Below are 20152 nucleotides of genomic sequence, written 5' to 3'. Positions count from 1 at the left end.
ATTAACTGAAACATCTTTATAAGAGCTGGGTGCTTTCTTGCAATCTTTTTTGCCTCCTAGTTCTTCAGTCCTATTTTAATAGTGTGTATTATGAGACTTGAAAAGAATTAAGTGGCATATGGAGCACTGGAGTATCTGGAATGATTATTGAGATTCTGAAATATCTTTGAAAATGAACAGACTGGGGCGCCTGGGTGGCTTAGCCCATTTGGCGGCCGGCTCTTGGTTTCAGCTCATGGTTTCAGGCCATGATCTCATGGTTCATGGTTTCAAGCCCCATGTCAGGCTCTGCACTGATAGCACAGAGCCTGCTTGGGATTCTCTCTCCATCTCTCTCTGCACCTCCCCTGCTCGTGTTCTCTCTCTCTCTTTCACATAAACATTAAAAAAAATGAACAGACTGTTGTTTGTTCTTGTAACCCAATATTTTGCTATCAGGCACTTGTGAAACCACGAGAGACACAGGATTGTATTCCAGAATGCCAAGGAAGTAGTACTATATTAGGAAAATAATAACTAAATACTAATGAAGTAATATACAAGTGGTTTATATTTGGCATTAATACTGAGACAGCATTGTTACCTCCTCCCACATGTGGGGAAGTGGAATATGAATGGAAGTGGGGAATTGTGTTGCTGAGCTGCTCCCTTTACTCTTTGTGGCCAATCAGGTTTCCTTGTATTGCATGTTTCATACCTGAAAATTGTAAGAAGTTGTGGGTGTTGTACCTGTGTCCTACTGTCCAAGCCTCCTTCCACCCACTTTTCTTTTTTTGTGAGATCCAGTGGCGATAGAAGGAGAGTAAGTGGTAAAATGTTCCACTTTCTTTTCCTGTGTTCTGTTTTCTTAGTAACTGAAACCAGCTGTGACTTTCCATGGACGGTTTTTGCTGCTCTGGTAGGGACTCGGCACCGTGTGGTGGATGACATCACAGTACAAGCCAGTACATTTTTTCTTGTTTATCATTACTCACCTCACTACACCTCACAAATGATAAAATGGGTTTATTTAAAAAATATAACAAAGTCTGAGTCTAAGAGGATTTGTTGGTAATGAATCAAATCATGTGTTCTCTTAATTTCTTGATTAAAGATGAGCAGTTACAGAGGTTTTATTTAATTATACTGGAGTACAGAATGTCTGATTCACCACATAAATGGTGCAAAGATGGTATGTTTAGTTTCTCTTCCATCCATTTAATTAACAAATATTGAAGACTTGGCATGCTTCTGAACTTTTCTCTACTTCCAAAACCAAAATGACAGTTTGGGTTTTTGACTCAAGGAAAGTATTGAAAAAGAACTTGGTAGAAAAAGACTCTAAAAACTCGGATTCCTTTTTCAGTTTTTGGCTAGTTGTTACCAAATAATTTTTAATCTCTATAACCAGATCTGTCTAGCATGATCTCCATTAATTTGGTTTCTGTGTGTTCCAGACTGAAGGAAGGAAAATCAGAATCCCCAGGTCTCAGCAGGATAAACTCCATAATTAGATATTTTTCCTTCTTGGCTTATAAATAGGTTTCTGTGTAGACCTGCACATTATTTTCTTTCTCTGATTTGTTACCCTTTCTGAACAAATGAATGTATCTAACTCAGAGTGGCAAAGCAATCTTCTCTCCCAGGCAATTCCTCTGCTGTATGTTGGATAATGCTAGTTTACTTGGTGATTGTTACTACTTTTGAGGTTGTGTTGTATATAAATAAAAATAAATGGTGTTTTTATAAGGAGACAGATATCCTGGAGGGAGATTCTGAGTGTTCAATTGCCCGTGATTTTCAACTAGGTCTAAGAAATTGGACTTAGATCTGTTTATCATTATCGTATTATACGTTCCTGGGCAGAAGAGAACACAGTTTGCCTTTGGCTTCTGACAATGCAAGAACAAATTTAGGCTTATTAAAAAATAAGAACAAATGTTAAAAAAGAGAAACAATGATAACTTTATTTGGAATGTTTCATTTGTGCACACTGTGTAGGATTGTAAAATATTTATTTTATATGAGGATGGTCACAGCAACACCTGTTAAAATGACTGTCTTCTGCAAGCAGCTGATGGCATTGTTTTCATCTGTGGCCTCTTTTGCCTTCATTTTCAATAATGTATTGGTGTAGCCTTTGAAATACTAAAGGCTATAGGAGTTTTAAGACAACTAGTTCAGAAGTCCTAGTACAAAGACATAGCACTGCTGCTTTCTGCAGGTTTTCTGCCTTTATCAAGGTAAGAGGACAGAATGCTTTCAGATATGCCTATTAGTTTATAGAACACCATATTTTTTTTTCTGTATTCTTGATGATCCTCTGTGTTTATAAGAAATACCCCTATGCTTAGGATCATGAGTTTATTTTTTTTTGGTGTTAGCTTTTCCCATAACTGTAAGGAATATTATCGGGAAGTGCATAAATCATGGAGTACTAAGTAAGTGTCAAATCAGGCAAGCCAGTCTTTTTTTCTCTTTTCGTGACTGTATTTCACTAGAATTTCTCCTACTTTCCAAGGGGATTGGAGAGCTATTTATTTTGTGGTTAGTACAGAAAAAGGGGCCTTGTATGCAGTTTTAGCTAGTACGATATAAAATACTTGAAATTTTATTCAGAACACTTCTAGCTTTAAAATCTTTTTTTTTTTTTTTTTTTTTAGTTTAGAGAGATAGTGAAGGAGGGGGGCGAGGGGGGGGAGAGAGAGAGAGAGAGAGAGAGAGAGAGACTCTTAAGCAGTCTCAGAGCCCAACACAGAGCTCTATCCCACAATCTTGGGATTGTGACCTGAGCTGAAATCAAGAGTCAGATGCTCAACCGACTAAACTACTCAGGAGCCCTCCATAATATTTTTTTAAAAATCCATGTGTAATTACATTTTTATTCAGAAATTATGAAAATATGTAAAAAAATATGTCTGTTTGGGTATAGTACATTCTGGATCTATAGCTTGAAGACATTTGTTTTATTGAAGGCTAAATTCATTGAAGTGGAATTACTGGGTCCAATTAATGGGTATACATATGTAAGGATTTGGTACATATTGCAAAACCGTCTTCTATAGATTTTAAACAACTTACTACCATTGCTTGTTATGTATGTGAAAGTCCCATTTCCTTACACCCTTGCTAACAGTCATTTTAATGTGATAATCTTTTTTTTTTTTTTTTCAACGTTTATTTATTTTTGGGACAGAGAGAGACAGAGCATGAACGGGGGAGGGGCAGAGAGAGAGGGAGACACAGAATCGGAAACAGGCTCCAGGCTCTGAGCCATCAGCCCAGAGCCTGACGCGGGGCTCGAACTCACGGACCGCGAGATCGTGACCTGGCTGAAGTCGGACGCTTAACCGACTGCGCCACCCAGGCGCCCCTTAATGTGATAATCTTAGAAATTTTTGATCTCACTAAATTTCATGTTAACCTGTTGGCTGTAAATATTTATGAGATTGCTGGAGAAAGGGTTAAACTAGGGATTGCAAGTATCTACAATACCATTGTTTCCCTTTCTGGGGCTATACCAAATAGCAGTGATTGATCTTGTCTGAAGTGAGTTCTTAAAGACAAATACAACATTTTAGATAGTGAGGAAGTAATTAGGGAAGAACTGTAACAGAAGAACAGTGATTGACATGGTCCATTTAATTCTGGGATTTTCTGTTATGCTGCTTATTAGCATGGCTGGGTGTAGTGGAAATGGAATGTTATTGCTTTTGGCATTTTTAAAGTGGGGAAAGGGAGATCTAGTAGAGGACTATCATTTTGCAGAGACAATGTAATTTTGTTCTTTCTTCATGAAGGTAATCCCTCGTGCCCAGAAATACAGCTGTTGAACTTAAAGTGAAAATTTCACCAAGTGAAAATTATAAAATTTAATAAGCTCTCAGATGAGGTTAGAAGTCTTATATACACTTATATATACATATTATAAAAACAATATGTTTTTACTTTTGCACTTACTCTCTAAGGGAGATGTATTGGTTGTCTACACTTTGTAGATTCCAGTGTTGTGGTTATTTTTATTAAATTAAAGCCAGGGTATCAGCAGTGTTGGTCTTGTTTTGAATCTTCTTTTAAGGGCACTTTGCATAATTTGCATAATATTTTTTGACTGCTAAGTAGAATAGTTTGTTGAATGCCACTGGTTTGGTTATGCTACAGCTTAACTGAGTCTAGGGGTTTAAAATAAACCAGCTATAAATTGTAAAATATTATTATTATTATTTTTAATGTTTATTTTTGAGACAGAGAGAGAGACAGAACTTGAGCCGGGGAGAGGCAGAGAGAGAGAGGGAGACACAGGATCTGAAGTAGGCTCCAGGCTCTGAGCTGTCAGCACAGAGCCCAATGCGGGGCTTGAACTCACGAACCGTGAGATCATCACCTGAGCCGAAGTTGGACACTTAACCAACTGAGCCATCCAGGCGCCCCTAAATTATAAAATATTATTTGGGTTTTTGTAATATAACAATTCATTACGTTGTTATCTTAGAGAAAAAGAAAAGAGTTTCAAATTACATTCTTAGTGGTTATCAGGGCTATTATGGGTGATTATCGTGGCTGTTGTACTTTAGTGGAATGGTGATAATGACACCTCTCCTTTGCAAAACGATCTGAATCAGACACCTTTTCCCACATCTGGCAGTGACAGACAAGGTCCTATTGTCAGGTGGGGAGAACAGATATGTGAGTGACTGAACCTGGTCAGCTGGCTGACTCTTGTTAACAATGGTTAAACTGAAATCTAAGTATATAAAGCCTTGGATGTGCTTAAAAAAGTTTACAAATGAAAATTTTAAGCTTGAAGGTAGATTGACTATAGTTGAGGATAAATAAAACAAGTATGCTTTAAGTAAAATCTTTTGCTTGCAGGTTAAAACCTGCTTATCGTGAAAAACGTAGGTTATTGTAAGCAAAATGCAATTTGTTAAGCTATTGTCTCTCTCTGAATGCAGGAATGAACCTTAACACTTTAGTGTAAATATGTCAGTTTAGCAAACTGATCAAGGGTAAGATTGGCCTCCATCTTGATCAAGTGTCCACTCCTGGTCCAGTTGTTGGTGGCGAGGAGTATGGAGCCATTTTATAAATTTATTCATGATTATCCAGGCCCTCGGAGGGTAGTGTGAAATGTAAATTCTTTGGAAATTTGTAGTGAACAATTCATTTGTAGAGAATTTGCTTTAAGTGGTAGGTTACTTTTTTTTTTTTTTTAATGTCTATATTTTGAGAGAGAGACAGAGTGTGAGTGGGGGAGGGACAGACAGACAACAGAATCTGCGGTAGGTGGCTGTGAGCTGTCAGCACAAAGCCCGATGCCAGGCTGGAACTGTGATCTGATCCAAAGTTGGACGCTTAACTGACTGAGCCACCCAGGCACCTCTGTAGTTTCATTTTAGTATAAATACAATAATTAGAAAGTAGGGCACCTGGATGGCTCAGTTGGTTAACCATCTGACTCTTGATCTCAGCTCAGCTCATGATCATGGTCCAGGTCATGGTCTCATGGTTCCTAAGATTGAGCCCCATGTTGGGCTCTGTGCCAACAGTGCAGAGTCTCTTTGGGATTCTCTCTGTCCCTCTCTGTCTCTGCCCTTCCTCTGTTTGTGGGCATGCGTGTGCTCTGTTTCTCTCTCAAAATAAATAATAAACTTTAAACAATAATTAGAAAGTAAGCCTTTAATCCTTTTTGATTTTTTTTACATATTGTGGGTACGTTCCTCTTTGAGGTGGCAACCACGTAGGAATAGCACAGTGCATGGCAAATGCTCTTGGTTGAATGAGGGAGTACTTGAGAGGAAGTGACTCACCTATATGTGGCCTTGCACATCAGACTTATAAAGTGAACTCTCCCACCCACACAGTGACCTGGTCTTCACAATTGCCTTTCAGATTTTTCTATTGGATTTCTTTTATTATTGGTAATGGCCAATGAAAAGAGCTTTTTATCTTGTGAATCACTGAACCAAAAAAAAAACCCCATGTCTTTTAGGCCTTTCTGAGGTACATTGTTGTATCTAAGCATTTTAGAAAGATTAGAAAGCTTAGAAAGACTTTTAAACTAGATGTTTAATGAGAACTTTTTAAAAGAAATATAAAACGTAACCAAAAAAAGTATTTAAAGTCTTATATGAATGGCTAGATATTGCTGGACAGTCCACCTTCAGTATAGAGCTAGACTCTGACGACTTATTACCTCTGCAAATAACACTAGTTCAAGGCATCACCATTTCTTCTGGAACAACCGGAGCTTCCAAAATGGTCTTCCTGCATTTGTTTTTTCCGCTTGATGGTGTGTTCTCCAAAGGATAAGACTTAAGTTGGATCACTCACTACTCTGCTGAAAATTCTCCAGTGGATTCTTATTCTGAAATAGAACCTAACATTCTTTCCATGATCCCACATGATTTGACCCCTCCCTCTCTCACTGAAACTCTAGTGATGTATCCCCTTCATTATGCTGCAGTCATAGTGACCTTCAAGCTCACTCACTTTAAGCCTTTTGCTCTTGAGTTTTCATTGCCTGAGGTATCTTCATTTCCAGACTCTATTTGAATGTTGCCTATCAAAGAGGCTTTCCCTGATGACCATGTCTGAAAGAGCACCCCCCTCATTGCTCTTGAATTGTTTCATCTTGTTTTACTTTTTCTTTATAGCAATTATAATTTGACAGCATATGTTTACTTGTATATCTGTTTCCTCTTCTAGACTCCAAGCTCCATGAAGGCAGGGATTTTGTCTTTTTAATTCACTGTATAAATACAGTGAATATTTTATTCACTGTAGGTGTCCTCAGTGCCAGCACATAATGGATACTCTGTAAATATTTGTTGAAAACATGAGTAAATAAATCTATTTGTGTCCTCTGGGGTGGTAACTGGTGGAAATGGTTTAATACATATATGGCAGTGGTAAATGTAAGGATGACTGTTGAATTTAGGAGATAGGAAGAAACAAATCATTAGCCTTCCATAGCTCTAGAGTAGTTTTTATAAAGTTGGTGGAAGTGGTTGCTTTATATAATTAGAATCAATGTTTTATTAAGTAATGTTTGGTTATATTCCATTTAAGATGAAGAAGATGACTTTATGTGTAAGAAGGCAGCCTCTAAATCAAAAGAGAATGGAAGATCTACAAATAGTTATCTTGGAGCATCGAATAAGAAAAAGAATGAAGAAAACACTAAGACCAAGAATAAGCCTTTATCACCAATAAAACTTACCCCCACATCAGTGCTTGATTATTTTGGAACTGGAAGTGTCCAACGATCAGATAAGAAGATGGTAGCAAGCAAAAGAAAAGAGGTGAGTGTTCGGCATTCAAGCAAGAATATTCAGGATTTGTACCCCTTTATTGTTATTAATAAAAGAAATTTGGATGTTGTAAATTGGTCAGCATATTTTCTTAATGAAAATAATTTTCCTGTGATTATGGATAAAACATACTGCCATCATTTTAGAGGATAAGGAATTTAGCATATTACACATTTATTTTTTTGTATATGAAAGTGGGAAAAGATCATTTAAATCATAGGAATAAATTGAAATGCTTAGAATTTAAATACTCAGAATGCAAACTTGGGGCATTTGGGTGGCTCAATTGGTTAAGCTTCCAACTCTGGATCTTGGCTCAGGTCATAATCTCATGCTTCGTGAAATCGAGCCCTGCATTGGGCTCTGTGCTCTCAGCACAGAGCCTGCTTGGGATTCTCTCTCTCTGTCTCTCTCTCTCTGTGCCCCTTCCCTGCTTAGTGTCTCTCTCTCTCTCTCTCTCTCTCTTTCTTTCTCTCTCTCTCTCAAGAGTAAGTAAATAAACATTAAAAAAAGAGAGAGAGAGAGAATGCAAACTCACTTTGCCTTTGACTTTCAGCCAGACAAAATTGGACAGTAAGTTTGTTCCCAAGTGAGGTTGTAAGTATATAACTTATAAACAGAGCTTACCTATGTTATACTTTTGATCTTTCTACTTTGGCTGATGTTGGAATCATTTTCTTCTGAACATTTAGGAAACAAATACACATAAATTACAGTGAAGATAGTCTCCTGAGTTAAAGCCTGCCAAATGATGTGTGTTTGTTGATTGCATTAGTGCCTCTGTAGGACAAATGTAACCAGTCACACATACTGGTTTGCCAATGTTCCGGACTATTTCTGAAGCCAAGATGTTAGTCTGCAGGTTTTTGGGGTTACTTCTTTTGAACATTACAATAGAATTAAGTGAGAACCATCTGTTTGTAGGATATTTGCTCATTAGGAAATTGCATGTGGTCAGGGAGTAGCTATGAACATAATCTTCTGGCTGGTGTGCATTGAGACTATTTTATAACTGATAAATTTATTGCTCATTGGTGTATTTAATTAGCTACAGTCGAGAAAAAGTACTTTATTTTTAACTTAAGGTTTATCTGATCTTGCTTGATTATCTTTGAAATATAGCCTTCACAAAATGTGGATGATTCCAGATTAAATGATGAAGCCATCGCCAAGCAATTGCAACTTGATGAGGATGCAGAGGTATTGACATTTTGTTTAGGTATCATTAACAGCTTGATGTTGTGCCTTGCTGTTTAGTGTACTCAGGCCAAATGATCAGGATCGTTCTAGTTTAATTTTGAATTGACTCTCATTGTAAGAGTTATGTGTAAAATAAGTTAAAATCTAATATATAAAAATATAAATTTATTTAAAAAATTTTTTAAAAAGTGTATTTTTATTTTTGAGAGAGAGACAGAAAGAGTGAATAGGGGAAGGGCAGAGAGAGGGAGAGAGAGAATCCCAAGCAGGTTCTACACTGTCAGCCCAGAGCCTGATGGGGGGGCTCCAGCTCACAAACTGCGAGATCATGACCTGAGCCGAAACCAAGAGTCAGATGCTTAACCAACTGAGCCATCCAGGCACCCCTAAAATTCTAAATTTATGTAAAAGATAAATGATGAGAGTAGGAGATAATTATTTAAAGATTTATTATTAGATTTCTTTGAGTGGAAGCCTCCTTTAGTATAGTTAAAATAATTTAATTTGGTCATACCTTTTTCCTTTTCAGTATGGGCAATTTCATCCACTCTTGTGGCTAAAAGTACTATGTATATGCTGATGACCCTTAAATCTGTTCCAGTTCAGAGGGCTCTCGTGAGCTGTAAACTTTTTATATTCATTCAACAAGTATTTATTGAGCTCGTACTGAGTGCATGGCACAGTTCTAAGTGTTAAGGATACTGCAGTTAAAAAAAATGTCCTATCATTATAACTGCTGTGAAGAAAAGTAAAAGGATAGATAGTTTTGGGGTGATCAGTGGGATTATGAGTGTTCTATTTAAATAGAGGGGTTAGGAAGGCCCCTCTGAGGAAGTGACATTGGGGAACAAAATGAGGTGATAATGGTGAGGCATAGGACTGACTACCTGGAGGAAGATTTCTAAACAGAGAAAAGCAAGTAGTTTTCTTGAGGTGGAAACATTTGAGTTTGAAAATCCTGTAAGTCATGATAAATCTTTGGAACCTACCAAAAGAAATGGTAAGGATTTTGGATTTTAGTCTCTGTGAGATTAGAAGCCATTGGAGTGTTGAATACAGAAGTGACATGATTTGATGGATCTTAAAAGAAAATTATTTTGGCTGCTGGGAGGCTAATAAACCATGGTGCAGCAAGAACAAAAGATTAGTTTGGCGACTCTTATGGTTGAGTAGGTGAGAGAAGTTGGCTTGTACCAGGGGTAGTGAGAAGTGGTCATGAAATCTTTATGTGCTTTGAAGGTGCAGCCTTTCAGTTGTTGCCGACAGATTGTGTGTAAGCTGTGGGGGAAAGAGAAGATGCAAAGAGGATTCCCAGTTTTTTGGCTTGAGTAACTGGATGAATGGTGATATTATTTATTAAGATGAACACTGGTACAAAGAAATAAAGAATTTTGTTTTGGACATGTTAAATTTGAGATGCCTAATAGGCTTCCACATGGAAATGCAGAGTAGGCGTTTGGATAGAAGAATCTGGAGCTCAGGGGAAAGGTCTAAACTGAAGATGTATATTTGGATCATTAGCATTTGAATGGTGTTTGAAACCAGTGTAACCAGATAAGATCATGGGTAGAGAATGTAAACAGAAAAGAAGTCTCAGGTTTGAACTCTAGGGTACTGTTAAAATTTAGAGGTCAGGAAGAGAAGGAGGATGATCTAACAAAGGGGATTTAAGAAAGTGGCTAGTGAAGTAGGAAAATCAAGAAAGCTTGTTATTTTCTGGAAGCCAAACAAAGAAAATATTTCAAAGAAGAGTGTTCATCTCTATCAAAGGCTCCAGACCTTGATACCTGATGCCTGAACCCCCTTCCTGTTTATTAGCTTAAGTGTCATTTTATTATACTCTCTTAACTATATTAGAAGCCCCTCCTATATACTGTGTTGCACCCCATTGTAGCTACTAATAACATTTATTATAATTGTTATTTATGTGTTTTCTTATCATAGGCTCTAAGTCCATACACCAGGGCTGTTTAGTTTCATTTTGCTTTTGTGACATCAGTGTTCATTTTAGTGCTTGGCATAGAAAAAGCTCTTGTTAAATATTGTTGTGAGAGAACAGTATTTCAGTTTTCTGAAATATGTCTGATCACATTTCATTAATTTGGCAGTTACACAGAGTTTGTGTTTTCAAAATCTTTTCCATCTTATTTGATTACATTGAATTACATAGACTGTAAGCAGATAATCCTGATGACTGAAGGTAGCACAAATGGTTTCATTAAAACGGTGAAGTAATTTTTAGGTATATGGCTTCTTGTCTCAAATACTGGAGACCTACCCCATCCTTTCCAAACTGGCTTTGGTACTTTGTATCACAGTGCCCCTGTTTTCCCATTGCTGTCACATTCTTTTAGAACCTTACTTGGGTAATTTACTCGTCTGTGCGTGAGCTGGGGAGGGGCAGAGGGAGAAGGAGAGAGAATCTTAAGCAGGCTCCACTCCTAGCATGGAGCCTGACATGGGGCTCCACATGGGGTTCTGTCTCACCACTGTGGGATCATGCCCTTAGCTGAAATCGAGAGTCAGATGCTTAAATGACTGAGTCACCCAGTGCCCCCCCGCTGATGAATTTCTAATGGGAGTATTTTCATTTCTTCTGTTCTGGCTTCTCAAATCCTCTTTACTAGAAGCATACTATAGAGTGTGAAATTTGGGGAAAATGGTAGAGTTCAACCAGAAATCCCTGCAACTGGAGGTTTAGAATTTGAAACACTTTTCTATGATGAAGATTTTTCATATTGTTTTTAGTAATTAAATGCTTAGTTCAGTTATAGTAAGTAAATATTTGGTAACAGAACATATTGATGTGCATCTGTCTGGCTTGCTTACAGTTCTGTGTAGCTTGAATTAGTTCATTTTATAAACAAAAGGCTTGGTTACTGTGTTCTCATCAGTCTTCTGCCAATTTCAAAGCCTTTTCTTTTGGATTGAGTAGATTTGGAGGTTCCATCCTTTGAATGATACAAGGAGGCTTTTGTTTGATATTACATTAAACTATTTTATTGTTAAACTGGGACGTAAAACCAGTTAGTTTATAAATGAGAAATATAGGGGCACCTGGATGGCTCAAGTCAGTTAAGTGTCCAACTCTTGATTTTGGCTTAGGTCATGGTCTCGTGGTCATGGGATCGGGCTCCATGCTGGGTGTGGAGCCTGCTTGGAATTCTCTCTCCCCCTCTCCTCTGCCCCTCCTCTACTCACACTGTCTCTCAAAAAACAAAAATAAATAAAAATAAAAAATTATAAATGAGAAATGTATTCCACTGCTACACATTCTTTTCTGGAAGAGTTCCATTTTTCTGCAAATGAAAATACTGGAAATAACAACAAGGCAAGTAGAGTATCTTTATTCTACATGCTGTCTATTACTTTAGCATGTTAGGATGATGAAATAAATTTTCAAAAGTCAGAAGAGATACATCTGAATTCGTAATTGAAAATTGAAGTTTGATGATTATAAGTGATAGTTACACTTGTATGTAATAGTATTGTATACAAAGAAAATATATAATTTTCTTTATTTTTTAGATTCACTTTTTTGTTTGTGCCCTCCAGTCTATTGTTTTTCTGTATGGATGAGATTGTTTTCAGAGCTGTTAGTAGAATTCAGAATAAATAAAAATAAGAGACCTGCGGGTGTCTGGGTGTCTCATTTGATTAAGTGTCCGACTCTTTCGGTTCAGGTCATGATCGAATAGTTCATGAGTTCCAGCCCCGTGTTGGGCTCCATGCTGTCATTGCGGAGCCTGCTTGGGATTCTGTCTCTCTCCCTCTCTCTCTGGCCCTGTTCCGCTTTTACTCTCTCTCTCTCTCTCTCTCTCTCTCTCAAAATAAATAAACTTAAAAAAAAATGGAATAAGAGATCTGTGTTATATTTAATAAAACCATAGACTTTCAACTTTGTAAGTGAGACTTTAAAAATATGCTCAATTTGTCTATTTTACCTGCAAAACTAGAAATAAGTATTCTGAAATCTAATTTGGCTTAACGAAACAAATCTGTGATACTGAATATTAAGTGGAAAAAATATTGTAATTTCTGGAAAGTGTTTTTTCCACTTTGAAGTATCATGTATGAAACATTTAAAAACTTTCATTTACAGAAAGAAAAAAGCAACTCATTGTGTTGACACTTTTTACAGCTGGAGCGACAGCTGCACGAAGATGAAGAGTTTGCCAGAACGTTAGCCATGTTGGATGAAGAACCAAAGACCAAAAAGGTGGTGTGTGAGCCAGCTTTTGTTTGCACTCTGAATATACACTGCAGATCAGTGGTCCCTTTCATACCTGTGTATTCGAGGCTCTGGACATACAACCAACCATGAGTAACTTCTAGAAAGAAGCTAAATTATTTTAATTTATAAGAATATTTTGAGGAAGCTCATTGAGAAACATATTCTTGCTCAAGGAAGGTTGATTGAGTCAAAGCCAACCAGAACCGTTCTTCACAAAATAATGAATTACAACTTTTACTTACAGTCTCTCTCACAGATGGATTCTTATGTACTTGTTCAGAGAATAGCACTTACAGATGTTGCTAAGGAACTTAAGTTTAATAACTCAAATGTTAACTTTTGGGAGCACAATTTTACTATTTTTAATTAGCTAATTTTAAGATCTGTATTGGTCCTAGTCTCAGATAATAATGAGTATATTTTTGGGAATATTAAAAGCATCCGTGTTTTTTTTTTTTTAAGCACTTTCTCTCCAAAAAATTAGCCTTGTTTCCATTGAATCATTCTGTTAATATTGTCAGTATCAATGTTTGACTATTTTAAAAGATTTTAACAGCAGGCAGGTATAAGATAATAAGGAATGGAGGGGAGTTTGTCATTTAAAAAACCTTACTCCACCTTAAAGGCATTCAAATTATAATTATTAAAAAAAATATTGCATTATGTATCCTAGTTTGTGACCTCTTTGTAAAATGGAATTTTGAAGGAGCAGTGGAGAGAGTGGATTTTATTTTTTCTTTTGGGAAAGCGCTGTCTTCTTTTGAGCTCTGGATTGTTTCTTTAATTTAGTCTTTTGGGTTTAGATTTTAGTTTTTAGTTACCTAACACAAACAAATTGAGAATTGAAGTGAAAGAAGCAGAAGCAAGTCTTTGATGCTTACAAGTTGGGATCAACTGTGATAATTTTTTTATAGATACATTTTTTATAACCTTTCATCAGTTTCCTCATGTGTAAAATTAAACATAAAAAAATGCATCATTTTTCCTAGAGATTTTGGGGATGAAGGAATGGAAATTTATTGTATTATCTTCTTGGAAGTTGGCCCTTAATCTTACAATCAAAACTTAAAATTAACTTTGGTCAATTTTAATAACATATTTTGTGGTAGTAGTTTTCCTGTTACTTGTCACATTTGACACTTTAAATTTTCTTAGGCTCGAAAGGACCCAGAAGAAAGAGAAACATTGTCATCTGTCCAAGCCAATTTAAGTAAAGTAGAAAAACATAAATCTCCTCATAAAGGTAATATTAGCAGGAAAAAGTGGGCTGGAACATTTATCTTTACAGAAGAAAATTCATGATAATCTGTTTAAAAGTTCTATTCAATAATTGCCTTGTATTGTTAGGTAGACATTATTTCATAGGACTATTGAAACATGTTCTTCTTAGATACTTTAAAGCTATATTTGGATATTAGCTGGTATTAAATGTCTATTCTATGATTGTTGTAAAAGATGTATTTCAGTTCTTAGTTTCACATTAATGTTAATTTCCAAGTGTAGTGCAACATGTGGACTTCAGTATCTGATGGCAAAGAACTAGATGTTTCAAGCTGATAATCTGTCTGCTAGTATAGATGGTCTTAATCCTATAAGTAAATTCATTCATATAGTACCTTTTAGTCTTTTTTTTTTTAAATTTTTTTTTTTTTTTTTCAACGTTTATTTATTTTTGGGACAGAGAGAGACAGAGCATGAACGGGGGAGGGTCAGAGAGAGAGGGAGACACAGAATCGGAAACAGGCTCCAGGCTCTGAGCCATCAGCCCAGAGCCCGACGCGGGGCTCGAACTCACGGACCGCGAGATCGTGACCTGGCTGAAGTCGGACGCTTAACCGACTGCGCCACCCAGGCGCCCCAGTACCTTTTAGTCTTGAAATCACAGGATTTGGGGCTTTCAGACTATGTTACAAACACAGAATTTTCATGTGACATTTCTACTCTGAAATTCTGTGTAAATTTCAGATCATTGAAGTTTATCTGTGGAATAAAGGGCATGTCCTTCGATGTAGTTTAACCATATCATTTGAAGTAGAGTCATTTATATTTAAAAGGACAGACAGATCCTTTAATTTGAATTGTTTATATAAAAATGTACAAATGTTAAACTTTTAAAAATAAATACTTCGTATAAAGAACTAAATTCTTAATGTAAATGTTATGAAATCACCATATGACATTGTGTGCTAATATTATTGAGTTGAAAAATGAAAAAAAATCCTGATTTGGGTGTCATTTTCCCAAAAACAAAAGTCATAATCTTTGCTTTCTTTCTAGCAAAAACAGAACAATTTTCAGATGACAGAAAGAACTGTAGTCCTAAGAAGCAAAGTAAATGTGAAAGTTTGAAAGGATCTCAGCAACATTTGAAGTCCTCACCTCACAAAATAGGGGAAACTTCTCCAAAAGCCAGTTCCAAGTTGGCCCTTTTGAAAAAAAAAGGAGAGAGTTCTTATAAAGAAACAGAGCCTATGGCTTCAAAAAGAAAAGAAAATGCCATTGAATTGAAAGGACAGACAAAAACTCCTAAGAAATCCAAAAGTTCTCCAGCTAAAAAAGAGGTAGAAATTTTCTAAAAGTATATCATTTGGGGGCTATGTGTTGGTCTGGGTTCGACTGTTTTCAAGTCTTATTTTTAGCTTTTTAAGTCATTTTAATATGTTTAAGATATCTTACTTAGATGCTATTGCAGAATATAGCTTATTAATACAGCTAAATTAGCCAATATTGAGTGTTAAAGTGTATTAGATATTACACTAATACATATGGTATCTCAGGTAATCTTCACAACAACCCTAATTACTTTTATTATTCAGTTTTTAATGATGAGGAAACAGGCTGATGAAAGAATTAAGTAACTTTTCCAAGATCATTCAACTAGTAAGCAGCAGAGCCAGCTTTAAACTCAGGTCCTCTGAGGCAAAACAAAAACAAAAACAAAAACAGTATAACAACATAGTGGCTCTCAGAATGGACTCTGGAGCCATTTTCAGATCATACAGCTCTGCCATTGAGCAGATGTGTCACCTTGGTCTGGTTATTTCCTCTCTCTCTTCTTTCTTTCCTCATTTGTAAAATAGGGATAATAATAGTACCTGACTTAATATATAAAACCACTTGGAACCGTGCTTAGTACATAAGTGCTGTTTTTGCTATTATTATTAAAATAATTGGGATTTGCCCTGAGTGTACTCCTTTTTGCTCTTGTATAACAGTGTTGAGATAGTGAATTCATTTGCAAAGGCAAAAAAACAATGAAATAATGCAAAATGGTTTTCAAAAATTGTCTTTTGTTTTCATATATATTTGAGAATTGAATGGTTTCTTAGAATCTGTAATTTGGAACCACCTTAGATTCATAATGAGAGACCACTATTCCTTCAAGCCTCTTAGGTACTTAGAATTAAAAGCAGAATATTGTATATTTTAACTGCTCATCACCATTATTTTTTAGTGTAGAACAGTGAAATGGTGATTTCTAGATGCTTTTGTTTGTGGTCAGTGCTTGTAAATATGCTTAAGGGAGCAATTAACATTTTGGTCTCTGATTTTTCTTTACTAAACTTAAATACTTATCTGGTGGATGAATGTTTTTCTTCAGGCATACTAAACATGTTCATTTTATAGAGATTGGTCTATTTTTATTAAAGGAGAAGAAATCTTTAAATGGTATTGCTACTCTTCACCTTACTTTTCAAAGTTGGAATAGCATGACTCAGAAATTTTATGTTAGCAGCTTTGGGAATATCAGAGAGTTTAATAAATTCAGTCTACCTTGGTCAGATAATTTCAACTTCATAAATGACTGCTTCACAGTTACTTTATAAAGTTGTGTATAATTCAGAATTGCGTTTTTCGTAGAATTAATGTTATAAATGAATAATTTTCCCATTTTGGTATGCATTGGACTCTCCTGTGAAGCTTGTTAAAAATATGGTTTGGTGGTCTGGGCAAGTGTGTTTTAATAAGCTCCTAAGATGGATATGAATGCACACCAGTTTTTAAGAACCGCTGTTAAAAAGTAGGGTTAGAGTCTAGGACCAGCCTCTAATGGCTTACTTAACTTACAACCAAAGCAACTTATTTTATTGATTAAAATCATTTATTTGCATAGAAATAATATTTGGTCTATTCTCAAAGGGATTTGAGATGTCTTTTAGTTAAAAAAATGTAAAATAGGAAGTGGAAAAAGCATGAAACCATTTTTGCAGTGGTCTCAAGTCAGAATTATCTAGGATGTTTTCCCCCCAAATACACATGCCCCAGCCATACCCCAAGCCAAACTTGGAGTATATCTAGGGACATATAGTTTGAAAAGTTTCCCTAGGATTTTCTGAGATAGACCTACAGTAAGATCTCCTGAGAGAACAGAATGGGAGAGATTAAACCTGGAAGGGAGAGTGGAGGTGTATAGAATGTGTCAAATTTTTGGAGTAAAGCTTGCCTGTTGTTTGAACCAGCTGGGTATTATGAGGCCATCAATGCTCAGCCTGTAGTGCTCATAAACTCAGAGGTATAGGACCATTTAGGCTGTTTTAGGGGTGTGCAAAGCTATAGGATAAACATGGGATATCTTCTTGTGTGATGAAGTGTACTTGGGGGAAAATTAATTTTTATATTAAAATATGCATGGCTATATGATGGAAAAGAACTCGAAACTCATGTGAATTTTTGAAATAAAGTCCACCTTTTTTTGTTTCTTTGCTTGGGGCTAGCAACTTGGCTTGTGTACCTAATCTGCACTCGTGGTATGTTTCTCTAGAGCGTCAAAAGGTTTAAGAAGAGCTGATGTAGGGATGCTTATAAGCCAGGCGTGTCTAAGTGGGGAGTACCTGTGTAGGCAAAAATGTTCATCTCGGGACCAAACACAGAAGTGACTTAATGTGTACTTATTGATACATATGTTTTTGGATACATACTCATTTCATCTGAATGTTGCATGACTTTATTCAGTTTTTTTCCCCTCCTTCCTGAAGTCTATAAGTCCTGAAGATTCTGAAAAGAGACGCACTAATTATCAGGCTTATCGAAGCTACTTAAATCGAGAAGGTCCCAAAGCTTTGGGCTCCAAAGAAATACCAAAGGTGAGTTCTGAGAGGGCATGCCTTTCCGTCAGGGCCTCTGGCCCATGGGTCCATGCACGTATTCAATATTTTTACAGCAGCAGAAAACTGATAATTAAAAATTAACAGAGGAGCGCCTGGCTGGCTCAGCTGGTAGACCGTGTGACTCTTGGTCTCAGGGTTGTGGAGCTTGAGCCCCACATTACGTGTAGAGATTACTTAAAAAATATCTTAAAAAAAAATTAACAGAAAAGCCTTAGTCACCATCATTGTGAATTAGGTATATTTATTCACATTATGAACTACTGCTTGATACTACTTAGAAAAGTTTTCCTTTAAGTAACCCATAAACCTACAAGGGCTGAGTTTTGAGGAATATGGTACTCACAAGACTAATGTTTTTCACTGATAATATGGAGCCACCAGAAAGGGAGTGAGGGAAGCTATACCAGAAAGAGAAGGATAATCAAATGTAGTGTGAGATTTCTGACAAGGTAGAACGGGAGGGGATTCAGTTGACAAATGGGGATTAGTAGTTCCACTAATAAAGAAGAGGAGAGGGTAAACTTTCAGGGGCTGGTGGGTTGTGTAAGAGGATAGAGGAAGACGTCAACCTTGCCTCCTGCATGTGGTATGAGAAAGACTTTAAGCATACCTCTGCTTGAGAGGCCTTTAGTCAAAGGGGAGTCCTTAGGAGACTCTGTCAAGGCAAGGTGGTGGAGGGATATTGGAGTAGTGGTTGAGGATATTGGGCAGCTTGCTGGTCCCGCAGTAAGTGTTCTAGAGTGTAAGAGGTTGGTTGGGAGGCTAGAAGTGCTGAGTTTGGCTAAGTGATAGTATATTCAGAGCCACAGGATAGGTGATTGTGGTGTGGGTTAGGGGCTTACATGTGGACTTCACTAGGGTCATTTTGAATTTATTGAAAAGAATTTAAATAGTGTTCGCAAGATGATTTTAATCCTAGAATCATAGATAGGGCTTGAAGAGACCTGGAGATGTTGTTAATCAGACCTTTTCTCTCCAAGAAGATTCATAGCTCTTCCCCCGCCACCCTCCAAAGATTCTTCATCAGGATAGTGAAGGATTGAACTTGTATTTGGTAGTCGTTGAATTTTGTTTAGCATCTTTCTTTTAGGCATGTTTTAAGTCTATGTTGATCTCAATTCTCTATTCAAAGGGTAATGAGTAACTTAGAATCGTTTACATAATTTTCATTTTGCTTGGTTGTATCATTTTATTGAACCATTACAAAAAATTTAAAAAGTCTATTAACTATAGATAGTTCCAGTTAAGACTAAATGTCTCCTCCTCCCAGTTCTCTTTGGCCAGTGTCTTTTGTATATCAAGTTATCTTTCTAATCAAGAGATCATATGATCTTGCCTTTAAGTTAATTGCAGGCTGTTAGATTTACTATTGTACAGTAAACAGGAGAGAAGGAGCTCAAACTTGTTTAACTTTTTAAGAATCCAATCTTTCCTTTCTTAACAATAATAAATTCTATAGGTGGATTGCATCTAGTTGTTTACTTGAGGTTTTGCAAGTAAACTAGTGGTTTAAATATTTAGAAAACCATGAGAGTAGTATGAATGGATAATTTTAATAAGCTTTGCTAACTGTATTGGATGTATATTTTTCATGGCTTGTTTTGTAAGTTTATTAAATGCTAGCCTACCTAAGAGTTTCTCAGGATTTAATTTCAGGTTCTGCTTATTTGCTGCGAATTTCCTGCAAATTTTTCATGCTGAGATTATTTATGATGTCAAATGAGAAAAATCAACTTCCTGCAGTTTTGATGCCAAATATTTCTTTGGAAGGCTACCATGTAATTTCCTCTCTGCTTGAACATTTTGGTTTTTAGGGAGCTGAAAATTGCTTGGAAGGCCTTACATTTGTAATCACAGGAGTGCTGGAGTCCATTGAACGAGATGAGGCCAAGTCTTTAATTGAGCGTTACGGGGGAAAAGTAACAGGAAATGTCAGTAAGAAAACAAACTACCTTGTCATGGGTCGTGATAGTGGACAGTCCAAGAGTGATAAGGTGGGTACTGCCGTCTTCTCAACACAGGCAAATAGCCTGCTTCCATTGGCAGGCTCTCACTGTGACCATTTGTAGTAGTGCCCTTTCTACACAGAGTTAAATAAAGAAAAAAAATGTAAAAGTAATTTCATCCCTACATTATTTCTTCTCCAAGAAGTGTTCTTGGCTTCAACTTCAGGATTTTGGTTTTCCAAAGGCACAGTTCCTGTGTAGTTGATTTTCTTAGTGTAGTATTCTAGTTTAGATCTTTTTTCAAAGATAGAAGCAAATACAGTTTTCTTTTTCTTTTAGTCCTAAATATTCCTATATATGCCACTGTACACT

At 36.5% G+C, this 20152-nt stretch overlaps 1 protein-coding gene across 1 annotated transcript in view; it reads left to right on the top strand.

The window, feature by feature from the left end:
- The window catches only part of RFC1 (replication factor C subunit 1), an 85380-nt gene that overhangs the window by 44477 nt on the left and 20751 nt on the right, over nucleotides 1-20152 (top strand). The window contains exons 5-11 of the mRNA XM_047090376.1: nucleotides 7051-7283; nucleotides 8415-8492; nucleotides 12634-12711; nucleotides 13882-13969; nucleotides 15004-15287; nucleotides 17703-17810; nucleotides 19649-19828. Coding sequence (XP_046946332.1) covers nucleotides 7051-7283; nucleotides 8415-8492; nucleotides 12634-12711; nucleotides 13882-13969; nucleotides 15004-15287; nucleotides 17703-17810; nucleotides 19649-19828 — 1049 coding nt within the window. The remainder of the gene's footprint in view (nucleotides 1-7050; nucleotides 7284-8414; nucleotides 8493-12633; nucleotides 12712-13881; nucleotides 13970-15003; nucleotides 15288-17702; nucleotides 17811-19648; nucleotides 19829-20152) is intronic.

Source organism: Lynx rufus, unplaced genomic scaffold, assembly GCF_022079265.1.
Source record: "Lynx rufus isolate CCGP_SWC_20201006 ecotype Redwood Valley unplaced genomic scaffold, mLynRuf1.p SCAF_3, whole genome shotgun sequence".
Lineage (NCBI taxonomy): Eukaryota > Metazoa > Chordata > Mammalia > Carnivora > Felidae > Lynx > Lynx rufus.
Note: the sequence above shows the minus strand (reverse complement) of the source record. Positions and strands in the feature narration are given on the sequence as shown.